The sequence below is a fragment of the Carex rostrata genome, chromosome 12 (genome assembly GCF_964058835.1).
Source record: "Carex rostrata chromosome 12, lpCarRost1.2, whole genome shotgun sequence".
In the NCBI taxonomy this organism is placed as follows: Eukaryota; Viridiplantae; Streptophyta; class Magnoliopsida; order Poales; family Cyperaceae; genus Carex; species Carex rostrata.
In genome coordinates this window covers 6,099,494-6,119,881 of record NC_135929.1, presented here as the reverse complement: position 1 = coordinate 6,119,881, position 20,388 = coordinate 6,099,494, and the positions used below count along the sequence as shown (strand labels likewise).

Here is a 20,388-nt window from a genome sequence, read left to right as displayed (position 1 = left end):
TAAATAAATAGTAGTAATAATAATTATAATTATGACAATAATAACATTGACGATGATTATAAATAACATTCAGTTTAATTTTAGCAATTAAAGCTATTACGCTATTTTACTATTCTAGCGGTTGCAACTAGCAAAAACCAGAAAGGCTCGCCTCTTCACCGAATAGAATCCTCTGAGGTAACTCAATTTTTAAGTTTGAATCTGAACCATCCGATCAGAATTTGGACAGGTATGAAACGCACGGGGCCTTAATATTCGCGTCAAAGAAGATTAGACAGTCCGGATCTAAACTCAAAATTTGAGTTACCTTAGGTGATAGAAATTCGAAAAATCATAGACCAACCCGACCTGAATTAATAAACAGTTTGCTGCTGCACGCACAAGCAAGCAACTAGCAAGCACGACAAGCAAAGAGCCGATTAACTATTGCGAGACAGGTAGAAGAGAAGCATTTTATCAAGCAAGGCCAAGGCAAACTCTCGGTGTCGGATTTCAATGGCGAATACCTCTCATTCGCCGTCGCCGTCAAGTGAAGGTCGGATCCTCCAGTTCGCGCCGTTTCAGAGCATAGTCGATCACGGGTTCTGGCGCCGTCTCTCGGCGCTTAAGCTCGACACTCTTCGTACCGATCAATCCCCGATTCCCATCTCAGGTCCGTACCGTTGCCTCTCTCCTTTTCTGTCAATTCTATCTTTACTTTTCCTTCTACTATGCTCCAACATTGTTGTTTCAGGATTTTTGAGTTTGATACCTGATATTTTTCTAAATTAGAAAACTATCCTAACGTAGTTCTCCATGACTCGGTAATCAAGGGAATTTTGCTAGTGGATTGAGAATTTGAGTGTGAGATTGATCATCTATGAGAAATTCTGACAATTTAGCTGGAATAGTTTTCTCCATTGTGCAAGATCCATCCACATATAGTCAAACAATTCATGATTGAAACAGCTCTGATATGTATAAGCTTCTCCTTATTTGGCTGCTGAATTTGCTAAAAAGAATGATTTTAGCTTTGATGAATTATGAAAACAGGGTTTTATGCTCCCTGCTCTCATTCAAGTGTGTCAAACTACTTGGCACTTCATTCTGAGTCTCTGCCATCTGATTCAAACACGGAATCTCTATTAGAGCGGGTGAGAGGAAACAGGAACAAATGCCCAATTCCTGGGACTCTACTCAACACAAATACTTTGGAGAGCTTTCGTAACCTAGACAAAGAGTCTTTGCTGAAGGCCGAAGCCAAAAGGGTAGGCTGAATTTAGATTTAAAGAGATTTTTTTTTGTCTAAAGCTCTGAATATTGTACTTCAGTGAAAGATCTAAACTAAGCTAAAATCAGTTTTTGAAATTAATTTTTGTCAGCTACCAAAACTCTATTTTTGTTATGACATGTTTAATTGCATAATGTCTGAGAGGCTAAATTCACTTCTGAGGATTAATTAATGCACAATTACAATATCTTTAGATATATACTAAAATGACAAATTTGTTAAACAAATGTTGCATAAATCTATTTTTTCTAAAAATGCACTGTGCCACACTCCAGGTCTTGAAGAAGCTCTAGATAAGCAAAAATATTGTAATTGAATCTCTAATCTTTGATTTGAAATAGATTTTGGAGGATATTTGCTCAGGGAGAGCAGAGGAGAATCCGTCCGTGCTTCTAAGATTTCTTATTATATCATTTGCTGATCTTAAAAAATGGGGGTTTTATTACTGGTGCGCATTTCCAGCTTTGGTTCTTGATCCTCCTGCAACTCTGTTAAACCTCAAACCAGCTTCAGAGGCTATCAATTCTGATGAGGTTCCTTAATTGTCAATTTTGTTTGATTTCATTCAATCAGTTTCCTTTGTTTTACTTTGAATGTTGAAACTCATTAGACTGTTTATATTGATATTGACATTAGCCAGCCGGTTTCTATTAAAGTTCATTTATGGAGAAAATTTTGGCAGTATTGAGATATTATTCATTGTCATAAATGCATGATGTGAATTGAAGTTGGCTGTGATATCAATTCAGGACCAGTTGAATTTTAATTAACGGTTGGTTGCACAATTAAGCGCCAACTGCAGTTAACTAACTTTGGGGTTTATTGCAGAATTGTGGGGGTAAAGTTGGGTTAAGAAAAGGGACTTGGTTGTATGAATGACCAATTTGTCATGTTGTGGTTTATTGTTGATGGTTTGTTTTGGTTTCGGATCGGTTTTGAGTTGAATAATTAGCAGATTGGGGTAAATTGGGGACTACATGGGTACAACCATGTTATTTACTCTTTTAATTTGATACTTCAGGGGATTTCACTTTCGGCAGCATGCAATGAGTGGAGAAATTCAAGTGTAACAACAGGTCAATATTTAATTTTTCTTCTTCTTTAGTAACTGAGTAAATTTAAAGATAAGTAACTGAGTAAATTTACAGATGTACCATTCTTTCTCGTGAGTATAAGTCCAAATTCTGGTGCAATTCTTAGGCCATTGAAAGATTGGGAACTCTGCAAAAGCGAAGGTCAAAAGGTTGTAAATTTTTTTTATTATTATAAATATTTGAGTTATAATTCTGTAAATAGAGGTTTCTTTCTTCACATGCATGAAAAATCAGGTGCTTACTAACCCCTTGGAAAGAAAAAACCAAATCTAGGGTCCTCTTTTTAGAGAATGGCGTTATGAACTTACTTTCCCATTTCTTAAGACATGCCCAAAGTGCCCCTCCTTTTGTACTTCTCCCAATATTAGAAAGACAGGATGGGATTAGTTCAACTCATTTTAGATATCAGAAAATGATGCTTCTTATTTTGCCTGGGCGTATATTATATAGTTTGGGTTTCTTGCATAGGCAGACATATCATGATAACTCAAGTGTTATATCTTCTTGATAATCTTCTGCACTTTTGTTAAGCATTTATATGTATTAGCATCTATTGTTTTTCAAATCTATTAGGTGAAATTTATTTAACAACTTGCATGTTGTTATCACACACACACACACACACACACACACACACAAAAGGACATCATCTGGAACCCTATTTTTCCCTGGAAATAAAAATAAAAAAATTAAAGGGCCCTTCTTGCTTTTTGTCTCTAGATAAATGAGGTAAAAGGTGGCTATTTTAGTAATTTTGAAAAAAAACTAGGAAAATGAGGAGCAGGTGATGTCTCAATCAACTTAGAGGAGCTCTGTGTAGTATTCCTGGTTGAACATTTTATGCTTAAACTATGTCTGCCAATTCTTGTATTGTATTAAGTTCCTATCAAATGCCATCTTGTAGGTTTTATTTGGGTTTTATGACCCGTGCCATCTGCCAACAAATCCAGGATGGCCACTTAGAAACTTCCTCGCATTTATTAGCTTGAGGTGGAATGTAGAAAAGATAAATTTCTTTTGCTATAGAGAGAAACAAGGATCAGCTGACATGAGACTTTCCCTTGTTGGTGAAGCCTCGGTCTCTCCCCCAAGTGGTATGAAACTGTTCTTTGTTAAAGCTTGTTATTCAGCGATTTTGACTTCTATCCAAGTAATACAACAATTCTTTTTCATGTTCTGGTTTCATCTTGTTCAATGCTAGCTTGTTTGGGATGTGTTAATGAAATTAACTTTTGTTGTAACGAGGCTTATTTGCGCACTTGAGTGCTAAAAAAACATTGGTTGTACATAGTTCTTGGAGGATGAAACCTTGTTTTCTATTTTATTATGTTGATACTGTTGACCTTTAGCATTTGTTTTCCATTCTAGCATGGAGAGAGCCAGAATGCCTACCTAAAGCTATTGGGTGGGAACCGAAAGGAGGAAAGCTCATGCCTCGATTTGTAAGCCTTGCAGAATCATTGGATCCTGAACGGTACAGTTTTTCCCCCTCCATTTCTATTCTTTATTTCTGGAGCCATTACAGCACCAATGTTTGTGATTTAGTGAGGACATACAGTTGTTATTCCATAACAAGGATGAAGGTTTAAATTATAGAAGAAGTTTGGCCAGTAACTATGAAACCTAATTAATAGACGCCTGTAATTGGCCCTCACAGTACAATACCATAAGTCTTATGGTGTGGATTTGGCTTTTTAGCCTCAGTTTATTCCTAATTTGCTTTAGTTAAACCTCGACTATGCAATTATGGTTTGTATGCATTCATCCTGACTTTGAATAACTCTCAGTTGTGCAATTGATGACCGGAAGAGTTGAAGAAATGACAAATAATTAAATGTACTAATGAGTGGTAAAACCTATGCAGTAAAATATTGGTTCTAAACTCAATACGATGAAGTAATACTTTTGCTAAAAACAATCAGCAGCAGAGAAATGTATATCATACTGTAGAAATTCTGTCATGTTTCTAGGTTGGCTGTTTCTGCTGCTGAGCTTAATTTGAAGCTCATGAGATGGCGTACTTTACCTTCTCTCAATCTAGATATGTTGTCTAGTGTAAGATGTCTACTCCTAGGGGTTGGTACACTCGGCTGTGAGGTTGCACGTATTCTCATGGTCAGTATTCTAAATCCTTGCACATTTAAAATTTATTCACTGCTTATAGCATTGCTTAATTGCTACTAATTGATACTAGACTTCATGATACCTTCAAATGTGAAATTGGAACCCTAATTTAATTGAGTGAAGCCTTAACTGTGCAGTCAATTTAACGAAAGTGAATTTAAAAATTTGCGACTGCCAGGGGGGGTGGGGTTGCTCAAACTAAGAAGCCATTGTTACCTGCAGATACTGGACCTGAAAAAAGCAATACCAAACCCCAAGATATTTATTTCTGCTTAATAGAAGGAACTGATATCCATGTTAAGCTTTATAGTTTGGTGATTTTCATTGATATATAAAATGTTTGTTTTCTAATTCAGGCTTGGGGAGTTCGAAAAATGACTCTTGTAGATAGTGGCAGAGTAGCCATGTCTAATCCAGTGAGGCAATCACTTTACACATTTCAAGACTGCCTTAATGGTGGTGAATTCAAGGCTAATGCAGCTGCAAGAAATTTGAAACAGATATTTCCAGCAGTGGTGAGTTATGGAGTAGAGATGGCTATTAGGTGGTTTGGGTTGTGTTGGGTCAGGTTTCAGTTCATTTGTGTTTAGGTTATGCTTGGGTTTTGGATTGGGTCAGATTAGGGTTGATACGGGTTCCGGGTTGTCTCATGTTAGGTCAGGTTGGGATTGTGTCAGTTTGCCTTTTTATAATCGGATTTGGGTTTGGGTCGGTTTGTAGCTGGGTCATCTAGCTTGAGATAATGTTTGAATTTCGGGTCTGCTCAGATTGGGTTTTTGGGTTGTCCAGCTTCACATTAGTATTGGGTTGTTGGGTTGTTGGGATTCAGGTTGGGTCAGGTCATCTCAGGTCTAGACACATTGAGTTCAGATCAGTTTGACTTTTCAAAGTTGTACAGGGGGTTTTGGTTTGAGAGTGTTGGTGTAAATGTAAGTTTTATTTCATGAATTATTGGCAATGGTTAGTTAGACCAAGCCAAAGCTATTTTTTGTGAAAAATACACAAAATACCTCTTCTTTCTTCTTTGCATTGGGACAAGTGGAATGGAAGGTACAGGCATTTTTTGAAAGAAAGTGGGACAGTTAGGAGAAAGGGGGCAGTATGGTATTGAAGTATTTGAAAGGGTGGATACAGCATTGCCCTTGTATATATGTGTCCTTTTTTTACTTGCTGCGTAACATTTCCAAGTGACCTCCTTTTTGGGACAGGAAGCGGAGGGAATTGTGATGCCAATACCGATGCCGGGGCATCCTATTTCAGCCAAGGAAACAGACACTGTGCTTGAGTCATGCAAGCGGCTTGAAGATTTGATTGAGTCTCATGATGTGACCTTTTTATTGACTGATACGCGAGAGAGCCGGTGGCTCCCCACACTTATCTGCTCAAATAAAAATAAGGTATTTTTTCTAGGACGTGGGATGGTGCAGGAGTTTGTGGGGATATTTTATATTCATATATGAGTGAGGCTATGGTACTCCATAGCCCATAATGCTATTGCTCCATACTATGAATCAATATCTCCATTTACAAAGTCCAAACAATTGATTAGAACCGTTCAACATGATCTCCATATAGAAATGTACTTGTAAATCAAATTTTATATTTGTTAAAATTTATAGAGTAGAACTAGGGTGCTCTTAAGCTCACTAAAGTTTTGGTGAGCTTAACTCTAAAACTCATCAAATCGATTTCAAATGACCAATCCGAACCGTTGAAACCTGCCTACCTTACGTGTGATGCATCTACATGTGAAATTTTTAAACATTCGAATTAATTTAGTATAAAGTCAAGCGGTCAAAAAACGTTCAAAAATGAATGCACTAAAATTAATTTATTAACCTTCTAATTTTGACCGCTTGACTTTATACTAAATTAATTTGAATGTTTAAAAATTTCACATGTAGATGCATCACACGTAAGGTAGGCGGGTTTCAACGGTTCGGATTCGTCATTTGAAATCGATTTGATGAGTTTTAGAGTTAAGCTTACCAAAACTTTGGTGAACTTAAGAGCACCCTAGTTCTACTCAAATTTATATACTATTTTTTTAGATCGGTAGAAAATCACTTGATCTAAAAATTCTAGACCATTCAGAGTAGTGATTTTCTACCCATCTATAAAATTGTTAAAAAATTATAAAAAAAAATGTAAAATTTAGTTTGCAAGTACATTTTCATATGGAAATTATGTTAAACTGTTTAGATTTACTATTTGAGTTTTGAAAACGAAAATATTGATCCATAGTACGGATCAATACGCGCTATGCATAGTACCATAGCCTCACTCTTGATATATATTATTGAGTTAGAAACTTCTCAGTTTTGAGGGAATTTGTTCCTGCGCAGATAGCTATCACAGCTGCACTAGGATTTGATAGTTATCTTGTGATGCGGCATGGGGCAGGACCCATGCCAACTGCTCCAGGTCCATGTGGCACTGCAACTGATGTGGAGCCCACTGGTCCACGATTGGGATGCTACTTCTGCAATGATGTCGTTGCTCCAATTGATGTAATAATCTTTAATAATTCCTGTTAGCTTCCTTTTCAGGCTTACTTTTGCACTTCTCAAAATCTACTTGAAATTTGTCTTTAATGAATGAATCACATACAGTTTCCCTTGAGATAAAGGGGGTCAAGACGAAATTATTTGAAAGCAGTGCACTTGTATAGTTGTGCACTTGTATAGTTGAGCATAAATTATTGTCTCTTTGATTCATGTTTTAATTTGGTTTAGTCGGTCTCTAACCGCACATTGGATCAACAATGCACGGTTACACGGCCCGGGCTTGCTCCAATTGCTTCTGCTCTAGCTGTCGAGTTGCTGGTTGGCCTTTTACATCATCCACATAGGTATAACTTAATACTCTTGTTTTCTTTCAATTTCTCCATTTGTCATGAAGGGGTGTAACACTTTGGACTCCTTGTGGCCATCTATATAATAATGAAAAATAAATATGTAAAGATATACCATCTCTTGTCAGATTGCGTAAAGATATTCCATCTCTTGTCAGATTGCTAAGAGCCTTACCACATCTAGTAATTTGAACTCCCCTATTATTGCTTCATACTTGATGAAGTTTTATCAACATGATGGTTTTATCTGTTATGAAATAACACACTTGTTGTATTCTGATTCATGAGTTTTCTATTTTTATAGGATAAATGCTAAAGGAGAGAATGCGGGTTCTATTGTAAGTAGCAGTGAGGAGGCACCACTCGGCATATTGCCTCACCAAATTCGTGGTTCTATCTCTCAATCTTCTCAACTAACACTTCTCGGCCACTCTTCTCACAGCTGCACTGCCTGTTCACAAGCTGTAAGCTACTTCCAATTTTTAAATAGGAAAATTTAATGTGTGACCCTGCTAATGGTGAAAACATCATTCAGTCCTGTAGACTTGAATGATGTTATTTTTTTTGCCAAAAGGAAACATGGCCGAAATGGTGCAACTTCGTGTATATTGTACCCATTTTTGTGCAATATACCTTTTTCTACGGACAGGCTGCTAGAAGTATCTTATATAACCCAAAATAATATGTGAAATATAATCAATACATATTTTGCCCCAACATTTTTATTAATATCCAAGTTTTTGAACTTTTATTAAAAACCACACTATTTTCTTGCGGACCGCAAGAAAATATTGCGGTTTGGTATTTTTATTTTTTATTTTTAGTTTTTTGCACTATAAAACCCCATTGCACTATATCTCTTTGAATTTTGGAAAAAGATAATAACAATTATCATGTAAACAGCCATGACATTATTAGAAAACATCGATGACAGCAGAAGTGCATCGATGTTTCATTGCCAAAACATCAATGTTCGTTTAGAGAGTATGGATGCGTCATCGATGTTTTAGCAATGAAACATCGATGCACTTATGCCATCTTTAAGCCGGGCATAAAGCATCAGTGTGTTATTGGTGTTTTTGCATGGAAGCATTGTTTTTAAAAAAAAAAAAACTTTAAATAGCCAAAACTTTGGCTAGGAAAGTCGGATTTGCGTGTATGATCCCAATTCAGAAAGAGGGGGACGAGACGGTCGCAACCTTGCCCAGGGGGTGATCCCCGGGCACCCGACGGAATCAGAATTGCAAAAAAACGTAGTTTAGTGCCTCAAAAAATTCAGTTTAAGTTTTTTATCAATGGTAGACATACAATGACCAGTATTAGTTTTTTTTCAAAAGCCTAAGAGATTATTCAAGAATTACCCATATAATTATTTTAAAATGCATTTACTAATTATTGTGTGCGTTTGCTTATTTTTTTAATGGATTACGGTTCCATTTATTATTCAAAGATCATTGAAATTATCTATGATTATTCAATATATGTTCTTTACACTATAATTTATTTATTTTTCAAAATTCAAAGAGATATAGTGCAACGGAGTTTTTATATTGCAAAAAACTAAAAAAAAAATCTCAAACTGCAATATTTTCTTGCGGTTTGGGCATTTTTAATAAAAGTTCAAAAACATGGTTATTTGTGGTAAAATATATAAAAAAGTTGGATATTAATAAAAATGTCAGTATTTTGCCCAAAGCCAATCAACAAGGAGGGAGCTCTATTTTTTTGTTTACGGTATGTAATATGGAAATGTATATGGAAATGTATGTATGGAGAAAACTCTCCGCTTCTTTTTTGGCTATACATATTTTTGCGAGTAGTTATTATAGTTTTATGGTTCTCAATGTGTATTATCCTTTGAGGCGTTGGTACTATGCATAACGCATATTGGCCTGCGCTATGGACTCAAATTTTCGGTTTGAAAGTTCTAACGGTCAATCCGAACTGTTTAACATGGTCTCCATATGAATATATACTTGTAAACCAAATTTTACATTTTTTTTTTAATTTACTATTTTTTTAGATGAGTAGAAAATCACTTGATCTAAAAAAAAAAAGTGATTTTCTTCCCATTTAAAAAATAGTAAAAAATTTAGAAAAATTTAAAATTTGGTTTATAAGTACATATTCATATGGAGACCATGTTAAACAGTTTGAATCGACCATTGGGATTTTGAAACAAAAATATTAATCCATAGTACAGACTAATTTGCGCTATGCATTGTACCATAGCCTCACTGTTATCCTTCTTAGTTTGTATAATTACATCACAAGAATGGTCTGATCATTTTGGTACCAGACAATAACAATTCCCCATCTCCCTGAGAAAAGATCTTGTAAAATATATTCGAACTTTTTTCATCTCAGGTTGTGACAGAGTATAGGCAAAGAGGATTGGAGTTTATTTTGCAAGCGATTAATCAGCCAACTTATCTAGAGGATCTAACTGGATTAACTGAACTAATGAATTCAGTTGGCTCTTGCCAACTGGATTGGATTGACGATGATGCAGCTGACGGGGACGAAATTGATGATTTCTGATATTCAAAAAGAAAAAGAATGATGTTTAGTTAATTAGTTAGTTAATTAATTAATTAATTAATTTTGTCTATTTCTTCAGTAGTGGGTGATGCCCTGAAATATAGCATCAGATGAACAAACTTAATTATTTTTAAATTACTATTTTCTTATTTTGCTCCTCCAATACTTAAAAAGTTGTAATGATGGCCTATATCTTATTCGACCCCGCCCCTCTCCAAATCACCCCCACCACCACGAAGAAAATAACTGGTTAACACTTTAAAAGTAAATGATAGCAGTATGTTGGCATTAATTTTCACAAGGGGGCGTTTAGAAGAATTATCATTTTAGAAAATTATTGATTAATATTTAAGCCGGAAAAAAAAGACATACCGATATCTGCCTAAGCGAGCAATAAAATTTAATTGGATCGACTAGATTTACATTTAATTTCAGCCTGAATGATATAAAGATTTTAGGAACTTAAAACTTGAGATCGTTTAGATCTTTTTGAGGTTTAAATTTTGCTGATGCTGTAAGCAAAGGACAAGGAAAGGAAAAAAAAAAAAAAAACTTAGTGTTCTTCTAGTATAACCTCTGTCTGAAAAAAAAAATGATTCTTACTATCTTAGAAGAATCCTAAATCTGATAAGAATCTTAAAAATCTTAGAAGATTCACATCGCATAAACCTGATATACTAACTAAAATCTTAGAAGAATCAGCTTGATCCAAACTAAAAATTTTACAAGATTTTAGTTAGAAGATTCCAACTAAAAATCTCAGAAGAATCCTAAAACACCAACTATGAAGTATAAACCTGATATAAGTCAAAATAAAAAGAGGTAATTGTTATCTCGCTTCGGCGAAAGATGGACTTTGGAAAGGCAATCATGAGTCATGACCCAATAAATTAACTCATTCACACCGCATTCTCCAATTAGCTATACTTTTATTTTCTAAATTAAAATGTATCAAGTGGATTAATTTGTCTGACAAACAAAACAAAACAAAAAAACAGTAGGAAATCTTTATTCTACAATTAGCGATACTCATAACGGCACAATAATTAAAACACACTTGCCAAATTAAATCCTATATATAAACAAAATCCCACATATCCTATACGGTTTGTGATCACAAGAAACTTCAAATGACAGAACAACAACTATGATTTATGAGGGGGAAAATGCCTAATTGATTCCATATGTATAATATGCATGCATGAACAGCACATTTACGCGAACTTCAACAACTCGTCACAGAACACAGCCGAGTGTTCCTCCTTGACACACCGCAACATCAGCCTGATACCATTTTTAGGCAAAGGTGGTTTTAGATAGATTGCCGAAGCAATGATGTCGAGATCATCATTCAATGGAAAAACATATTTCGGTGGGCCCCACCCGAAATCGATCTCGTTGAGCCCAACCTTACTCCAGTCTGACACCACCATTGTTCCATAATCCAATGGCATGTTGTAGTATGACTCGTTACGTCCATACATCCAATCTACAAACTTAGTCGAAAGCGCCTCCTTTGCGCCTTTTATTAGACTAATGACTGATACAAGAGGAGCCTTGTTGATCTCCTCAGTGGACTTTGCAACTGCTATCGGGTAGAGGCAATTACCATAATACCCCTCTACAGAGGGTAACAAACCATGGAGCAAATGCCGTGTGCTAGCAGCAAATCCTAGCCGTACCTCAGCTTCAGGCATCAAATCAAGTGCACGTGCACGACATTTTAAGATCATGGCGGTTACAACCTCAAAGGTTGAGCTCCTCTTGCCCGTCTCGGCCATATAAAGGTCTTTAGTTCGACTGATACTGTCAAGGGAGATATCTACCACTAAGGTGGCAAAATTGAAGACTGTGAAAGATGGAAGGGGCCCGGCATGAGGCACCTTGGGTGGGGCCGGTATGTTTTCCCGGAACCACACTGGCTTCACAATTGGCTCAGGAAGGTTACGTGCCATGTCACCAACCGCCTTATAAAATTGCGCGAATCCTAGTCCGTCAAAAACCAGGTGGCTTGAGCAGATACCGACTGTGAATCCACCACAGGTGAATTCAGTCACCTGAAATTTAAACATATAGTTGCCTTTTGTAGATGGATGTCCACTAGACAAGCAACAAAAAAGGGGTGATAAATAAATAAATAATAAAAATAATCACCTGAACCATAAGGATTTCATCTTGAAGCCTGGCTTCTGGTGGGGCCTGCGGCAGCAGCTGATCCTTTGGCACCATCAAAGGCCTTTCGAGATAATTTATTTCTTCAAGGCTACAATTTGCATTCGCTTCGACAAACCAGATTCCCTCGCCGGTGCAATCAACCTCAGGCTCACCCTGTTAAATTACTCAATCTATAAGCTAATAACAGCTAACATAGAATGCACATAAGTTATACTGAGTTTGAGATAAATATTTGCCAACGGTTGTTAGTAATAAATTTCTAGCATCAAATTTAATGAACTCAGAAATATTAGAGGGAGATTGAGTGAGTCTATGGTACTATGCATATCACGGGTTGTTACCGTGCTACGGCTCTATATTCGAGTTTTCAAATCCTAACGGTCGATCCGAACCGTTCATCTTGTTCTCCATATTAATATGTGTTTGGAGACCAAATTTTACATTTTTTTAAAATTTTTTACTATATTAGTATCATAGACTCACTCTAACTTCTTAAGGGGGACTGAAGAGTATCTATAAGTACTTGTACAAATTATAAATTTTTAATTTTTATTTTATTGCCACTCCTAATTAATATAGTTAGTCCGCCTCTAGTATAAACGATGACTTCGTTTTTTTACGAAGATATGAGAATGTTTCAATGCCTCCATTTTATACCTTTATCTTTTATATATCATGTCTCTATTTTTAAAAATTTTAATAATTCAAAATTTAAAACTTAAAAGTTAACTGTAATGATAATAATGAAAGTCATGCCAGAATATTTCCTTGAACTGAACGTCAAAACATTAGCCGAGCAGTCCAATTGGCCACTCAAATTATTTTATTTTATTTTTTATTTCATACATAATGCAGCGGCTCAAATCCTGAAAGGCACAGATTCCAGAATAAATACATGCTTTCTTACGTCAACCATTTTAGAGTACCTGATGATGGACAGAATTTTTTATTAATAGAAATAAAATAAATAAAATATTTAAAAAGAACACTACTGTTGAGTTTTTTCGAAAACTAAGTAGACCGGGTCCTGTAAACCCGTCCCACCGGACGGGTCCAATTGACCCGTCCCGGTTAATCGGATTAGCCGTCAACTAACATCACGGAAAAAAAAAAAAAAAAAAAAAATTCCGGACTGGTTTAAGCATCCCATCCCGAGTCTGTTAAAAAAAAAAAAAAAAAATCTGGACGGGTTAAGTAAACCCGTCCAGAATTTGAAATATTATATTTATATTATATTATTATATTATATTATATTATATTATTATATTATATTATATTATATTATTATATTCTATTCTATTATATTATTATATTATATTATATTATATTATATTATATTATATTATATTATATTATATTATATTATTATATTATATTATATTATGATTTTATATATATTATATTTTTTTGTTTTTTATATTATATTATTATATTAATATACTTATATATATATATTATATTATGAATAGAACTAGTTTAGTTGTGCTTAAGTTCACCAAAGTGTTTGGTGAGCTTAACTCCAAAACTTATTAAATCGTTTTCAAATGACGAATCCAAACCGTTAGAACCTGCCTATCTTGCGAGTGATGCATCTACATGTGAAAATTTTAAACGTTCAAATTAATTTAGTATAAAGTCAAGCGGTAAGAAAACGTTCAAAAAATAAATGCACTAAAATTAATTTATTAATCTTTTAATCTTGACCGATTGACTTTATACTAAATTAATTCAAATGTTTAAAATCATAATATAATAATATAATAATATAATAATATAATATAAAAAACAAAAAAATATAATATATATAAAATCATAATATAATATAATATAATAATATAATATAATATAATAGAATATAATAATATAATATAATATAATATAATAATATAATATAATATAATATAATATAATATAATAATATAATATAATAATATAATATAATATAATAATATAATATAATAATATAATATAATATAATAATATAATATAATATAATATAATAATATAATATAAATACAATATTTCAAATTCTGGACAGGTTTACTTAACCCGTCCAGATTTTTTTTTTTTTATTTTTAACAGACTCGGGACGGGATGCTTAAACCCGTCCGGAATTTTTTTTTTTTTTTTTTTTTTTAACAGACTCGGGACGGGATGCTTAAACCCGTCCGGGAAATTTTTTTTTTTTTTTTTTTTTTTGAGGTGTTAGTTAACGGCTAATCCGATTAACCGGGACGGGTCAATTGGACCTGTCCGGTGGGACGGGTTTACAGGGCCCGGTCTACTTAGTTTTCGAAAAAACTCAACAGTAGTGTTCTTTTTAAATATTTTATTTATTTTATTTCTATTAATAAAAAATTCGGGATGATGGTTTCAGTTTAGTTGAAACTTTTAAAATCACCAAAAATGAAATCAGCCAATTATAAAACAAAATATGGGCTAAAGACTAGAAAACCAACAACACTAAACTATTGAACAGTGGTGTAGTTAGAATTTGAGTCAGGAGTGAAAAAAATATTTCAGTCCAGTCCGCTCTGCTTATTTTGACTGATTGACCTCATGCATCGTTGATTACTCTTTCTTTATACATTACTTTTCTTGACTTTAATGTTAAATTTTGAATAAACTAACTTAAATTATAAAAAAAATAGTTAAATGTGATCAAATGTGATCAAACGTGACTAGTCACGTCATGACTCACGTGACATGATCGTCTTTCTGAATTTGGACACAACATGTAGAAATATAACTTGAACACAATATATGACTCAAATCATAACGCATCACGTCACACATTTACATTGGAGTACAAAAAATAGAGATAAAATTATATTGTAGTTGGAAATTTAGATTTCATAGGATATGACAGAACTTAATTTTAGAGTGGGACAGCAATCCATACATATGGATGACATAAGGTTAGGGCAGATGTCCAATCATACAGAGGTGAATGAGTGAGACTATAATAATATATATATTACGGATCAGCCTTGTAATATGAATTTATATCTCTATATTCAAAGTTTAAATAGTTAATATAAACTATTAAATATAATTTTCATATGAAAATGAACTTCAAAATCAAATTTACATTTTTTTTTGTATATTTTAGATAGATAAAAAATTGCTATTTTCAGATGGTTTAAAATTATATCAAAGTGATTTTCTACCTATCTACAAAAAAAAGTTAGTTTATTTTCAGATGGTTTAAAATTATTTCAGTCCAGTCCGCTCTGCTTATTTTGACTGATTGACCTCATGCATCGTTGATTACTCTTCCTTTATACATTACTTTTTTTTTACTTTAATGTTAAATTTTGAATAAACTAACTTAAATTATAAAAAAAATAGTTAAATGTGATCAAACATAACTAGTCACGTCATGACTCACGTGACATAATCGTCTTTCTGAATTTAGACACGACATGTAGAAATATGACTTGAATACAATACATGACTCAAATCATAACTCCTCACGTCACGTATTTACATTGGAGTACAAAAAATAGAGATAAAATTAGACCGTAGTTGGAAATTTAGATTTCATAGAATATGACAGAACTTAATTTTAGAGTGGGACAACAATCCAATTGCATATGGATGACAAAAAATTCAAACTTCAGGGTAAGGTTAGGGCAGATGTCCAATCATACAGAGGTGAATGAGTGAGACTATAATAATGTATATATTACGGATTAGCCTTGTAATGTGAATTTATATCTCTATATTCAAAGTTTGAATAGTTAATACGACCTGTTAAATATAATTTTCATATGAAAATGAATTTCAAAATCAAATTTACATTTTTTTTGTATATTTTAGATAGATAAAAAATTGCTATTTTCAGATGGTTTAAAATTATATCAAAGTGATTTTCTACCTATCTACAAAAAAAAGTTAGTTTATTTTCAGATGGTTTAAAATTATTTCAGTCCAGTCCGCTCTGCTTATTTTGACTGATTGACCTCATGCATCGTTGATTACTCTTCCTTTATACATTACTTTTTTTTTACTTTAATGTTAAATTTTGAATAAACTAACTTAAATTATAAAAAAAATAGTTAAATGTGATCAAACATAACTAGTCACGTCATGACTCACGTGACATAATCGTTTTTCTGAATTTAGACACGACATGTAGAAATATGACTTGAATACAATACATGACTCAAATCATAACTCCTCACGTCACGTATTTACATTGGAGTACAAAAAATAGAGATAAAATTAGACCGTAGTTGGAAATTTAGATTTCATAGAATATGACAGAACTTAATTTTAGAGTGGGACAACAATCCAATTGCATATGGATGACAAAAAATTCAAACTTCAGGGTAAGGTTAGGGCAGATGTCCAATCATACAGAGGTGAATGAGTGAGACTATAATAATGTATATATTACGGATTAGCCTTGTAATGTGAATTTATATCTCTATATTCAAAGTTTGAATAGTTAATACGACCTGTTAAATATAATTTTCATATGAAAATGAATTTCAAAATCAAATTTACATTTTTTTTGTATATTTTAGATAGATAAAAAATTGCTATTTTCAGATGGTTTAAAATTAGAGTGAGGCTATGGTACTATGCATATCACGGGTTGTTACCGTGCTACGGCTCTATATTAGAGTTTTCAAATCCTAACGGTCGATCCGAACCGTTCATCTTGTTCTCCATATTAATATGTGTTTGGAGACCAAATTTTACATTTTTTGAAATTTTTTTACTATTTTTTTAGATATTTAGAAAATCACTTGATCTGAAAATTCTGGACCATCCAAAAACAGTGATTTTTAATGAATCTAAAAAAATAGTAAAAAAATTTCAAAAAATGTAAAATTTGGTCTCCAAACACATATTAATATGGAGAACAAGATGAACGGTTCGGATCGACCGTTAGAATTTGAAAACTCTAATATAGAGCCGTAGCACGGTAGCAAATCGTAATATGCATAGTACCATAGACTCACTCTTAAAATTATATCAAAGAGATTTTCTACCTATCTACAAAAATAGTACAAATATCTTTAAAAAAATATAAATTTTGGTCTCTAAATACATTTCTATATAGATATCAGTTTTAACTGTTCGGATCTACTGCTTGAACTTTAAAATAAAAATATGAATATATAGTACAGATCGATTCGTAATATACATATTATCATATTCTCAATGGAAAAATGTTGTATAACACAGGTAAATTCATACTGGCCAATGAGCATCTGCTTTCAAACTTGGAGGAGAAAAATAGAAAAAGAAAGTGGAGAAGAAATTAAATTGATAACACAGTAAATTAACGGTGAATGTTAGATAAATGCATAGAGAATAATTCATCGATGTATTTTCACTAATAATATTCATCTTACGAAATTAAAACTGATGGTACGATTGTGCTAATTTTGTTAAAAAATGATATAAAAAAATCCATAGAGGGCGGCTTCCTTTTTCTTTATTTTTTAAAAAAGAGAGGAATTAGAGGAACGAAAAGATTAACTTATTAATTATATAGAAAAAAAAATGTATCAAGGGGATATGTTTCCCTGAGGTTATCTTGTAATTAACTTTTCCTCCTAATGGGACTTTAACAAATTTGAGGTTGACATGCCAAATTGTGCATAATCTTATTCAACTTGTTGCTCATTGATAATATTGAAAATTGACAAGAGACTAGCTTTTAATAAAAAAATAAAAAAAAGCAAAGTAAATTATGACACTCCATTGACTAATGTGCTAACTTTCTACAAATTAATATTACAGGGTCCCAACTCTCTAGTGTGAAGATTTGTATAATCCAATAACGGGTGAATAATAATTTTGGATCCGGAATTCAGGTAAACGTGCCATTTGATCCGATATTTGCAAGTCCCCACCTGATTTCCCTTTAACCATAAATTTAACAAATGGAAAAAAAAAAATCATAAATTCAATTATAATTGTCTATTAATTAGTGTGGTGGTGAAAATTCAATAACCCCTTCCATGATGGATTATGGAAACAAATAATTTGTTAATGTAAAATATCATCAACACAGGCCAAAAAACCAGCTCTCCCAGCTCTCACCTTTCTAAAGGGAGACCATGAACTTGAAAGATATTGGTGAATGTACGTTAGAGTGGAAAAAACATGTCGTGTCATGATCAAATTAATATTTTATATGTCATGATCAAAATGTCAAGGGGTGGTCACAACACACGAATAGTCACACCACGTGAGTTATGTTGTGCCCAAATGTGACTCGTGTAACTATTTGATCATAATTTAAGTTAGCTTATTCAAGATTCATCATTTGATCAATATCTAATTAATGGTCCTAATTATACATGACTCGCGTGACCACGTGCTGACTATATCTTTCACGTGTCGTGTTGTGCCGTGTTAAAGTTTAAAAGATAGTCACGGTACGGAACACGCGAGTCATAGCACGTAACTAACACGTGTGCCGTACCGTTCCGTGACGGAACTGGCTCTGTCGTGCCATTTTTCTCATTCTATGTATAGTTGGTAATGGATCAAAGATAAAGATAAATATTTGGCTGCTAAGCAGAAACAAACTCCTGACCAGACATGTTTTATAATTCAAAGGTTGGCATGGGGACATTGATCTATATCCATTACGTTTCCCAAATGAGATAACAGAATCATGTATGTGACCACTTTTTTATACAATACTCTTATATAGCCAAGTCAGAGCAAAGATAATTTTTTATAGCCAAGTCAGGGCAAAGATAATATTTCAAACTATGAGGACAAAAATGAATGGAGATCAATTATATAATATTTTTATGATACGAATGTAGGTCAATTTTATAATACTCATAGCATTTTATTGTAAAATATATAGTAAAAGAAGAAATCGAATTGCGACTGGGTCGATGGATGCCAGAGGATAGATACGATCCCGATTCAATGTGTGCCTCCAATCAATGTGATACCACATGGAATAGATGATACTGGTACAGTACCGTTGGTACCGCTGGTGGTGGAATGAAGCGCAAAGTTATCGCATACTTGGGGAATTCAGTGCTTTAAATAAGTAACCATTTCAAAGTGTGTTAATAATAAGTTGTAAACCTCTCTGAGTGTGCTCTAATTTTGTCTATATCAGCTGGATACCAGTATGTTGGTACCGGTTCAGATTTGAATTTTGTTATCTAGGTATGGATTTTTGTGCTTGAATACCGTTGCCGAATGCAAATCAGTGGTGGTCTTTGCTAATGTGTGTGTTGCTAACGTTTGCTATTTCAGGGTTTGTAGAAAGATCTAGCTTTCGGATCCAGATCCGGATCCTAAAGTAACTCAAATTTTGAATTTGATCCGGACAGTCTAATTAGAATTTCAGACCAATCCAATCCATATTGAAATTTACAGTGTCTCTTCAATGTTCGTGTGGATTCTGATCGGACGGTCTAGATCCAAACTCAAAATTTAATTACTTTGGGGATCCAAATTCCTAGCTTTTTAGCTTATGCGGGTTAGATATAATTGTATGAGTAGGTGTTGGAACTTGAGTTCTAAAAACTCAAAATTCTCTCTTTAATAATTTTTCTAAAATCTCTATTTTTAATATTTATAAATTTGAGGGAATAAACTAAAACTTTTTATCTAAGATGCGCCTGTCAAATAGACCTCTTTATTATTCATTTTATTTTGATATACGTTTCTGTTCAATTTCCTTTTGATCAAATGTGATTTATTAAGATATTAATGACCAATTATTATTGATTAATTGCCATCAACCGTTGTATCTCTTCAATGCATTCTCAAGGATGCATTTCATTTTCTTTTCAATTAAAAATGCTGATGCGTTATAATTTTTTGAGATATATATTCTTCTATCTTATCTCTAAAAGGATGGAATCAGATACACTAGTACTCTCTCCGAATTCCCTTCTCTGATCAATATTTCCTAAAGAAATGAAAACCATTTGCTAAATTGATTTGCTCCCACAAATAATAAACTCCTTTGATTTATTCTCCATTTTGATTGTGTATCAATCAAATTAAATAATATCTGATCTATACTGGATACTGCGGAGTCATCGTCAGTTGCTTCCATGGCGTGCCTAAGGAGCAACAACCCCGGATTATCTTGGTTGCGGTTCCATCTTGCACGATGAGACGGAATACGCTTAAGGAAAGTGTTTCGTACACGATCCGGGTAACTCTATTTCAATTTGATTTATTTTAATTAATTTCTAACTATCCGAATATTTTGAAAATTTACACCAACAGTAGGACTATGATGTTCTTAAGTTCACCAAACCTCTTTGTGAACTCAACTCTAAATTTTTCGAATTGGTTTCAAATAACGAATCCGAATTGTTGAA

At 33.4% G+C, this 20,388-nt stretch overlaps 2 protein-coding genes across 3 annotated transcripts; one reads left to right on the top strand and one right to left on the bottom strand.

Annotated features, from left to right (window-relative positions):
* Window positions 1-351: 351 nt before the first annotated feature.
* APG7 (ThiF family protein) lies at window positions 352-10,053 on the top strand. 2 transcript variants are annotated; one of them, XM_078312016.1, is made up of 14 exons: window positions 352-652; window positions 1,033-1,247; window positions 1,612-1,803; window positions 2,292-2,346; window positions 2,419-2,513; window positions 3,269-3,458; window positions 3,733-3,838; window positions 4,335-4,479; window positions 4,845-5,003; window positions 5,697-5,885; window positions 6,834-6,998; window positions 7,224-7,339; window positions 7,647-7,806; window positions 9,710-10,053. In XM_078312016.1, exons 1-14 carry the CDS (start codon window positions 496-498, stop codon window positions 9,881-9,883), a joined length of 2,118 nt encoding a protein of 705 aa, XP_078168142.1. In that variant the 5' UTR covers window positions 352-495; the 3' UTR covers window positions 9,884-10,053. The 2 variants fall into 2 exon arrangements, with proteins under 2 accessions (XP_078168142.1, XP_078168143.1); XM_078312017.1 differs by having other exon boundaries at window positions 531-652; window positions 1,011-1,247.
* Window positions 10,054-10,842: 789 nt separating this feature from the next.
* On the bottom strand, window positions 10,843-12,974 carry LOC144563042 (acyl transferase 4-like). Its single transcript, XM_078312410.1, has 3 exons — window positions 12,966-12,974; window positions 12,038-12,211; window positions 10,843-11,940 (listed from the first exon to the last, which is right to left on the bottom strand). The coding sequence occupies exons 1-3, from the start codon at window positions 12,972-12,974 to the stop codon at window positions 11,098-11,100; spliced, it is 1,026 nt and encodes a 341-aa protein (XP_078168536.1). The 3' UTR covers window positions 10,843-11,097.
* Window positions 12,975-20,388: the final 7,414 nt, after the last annotated feature.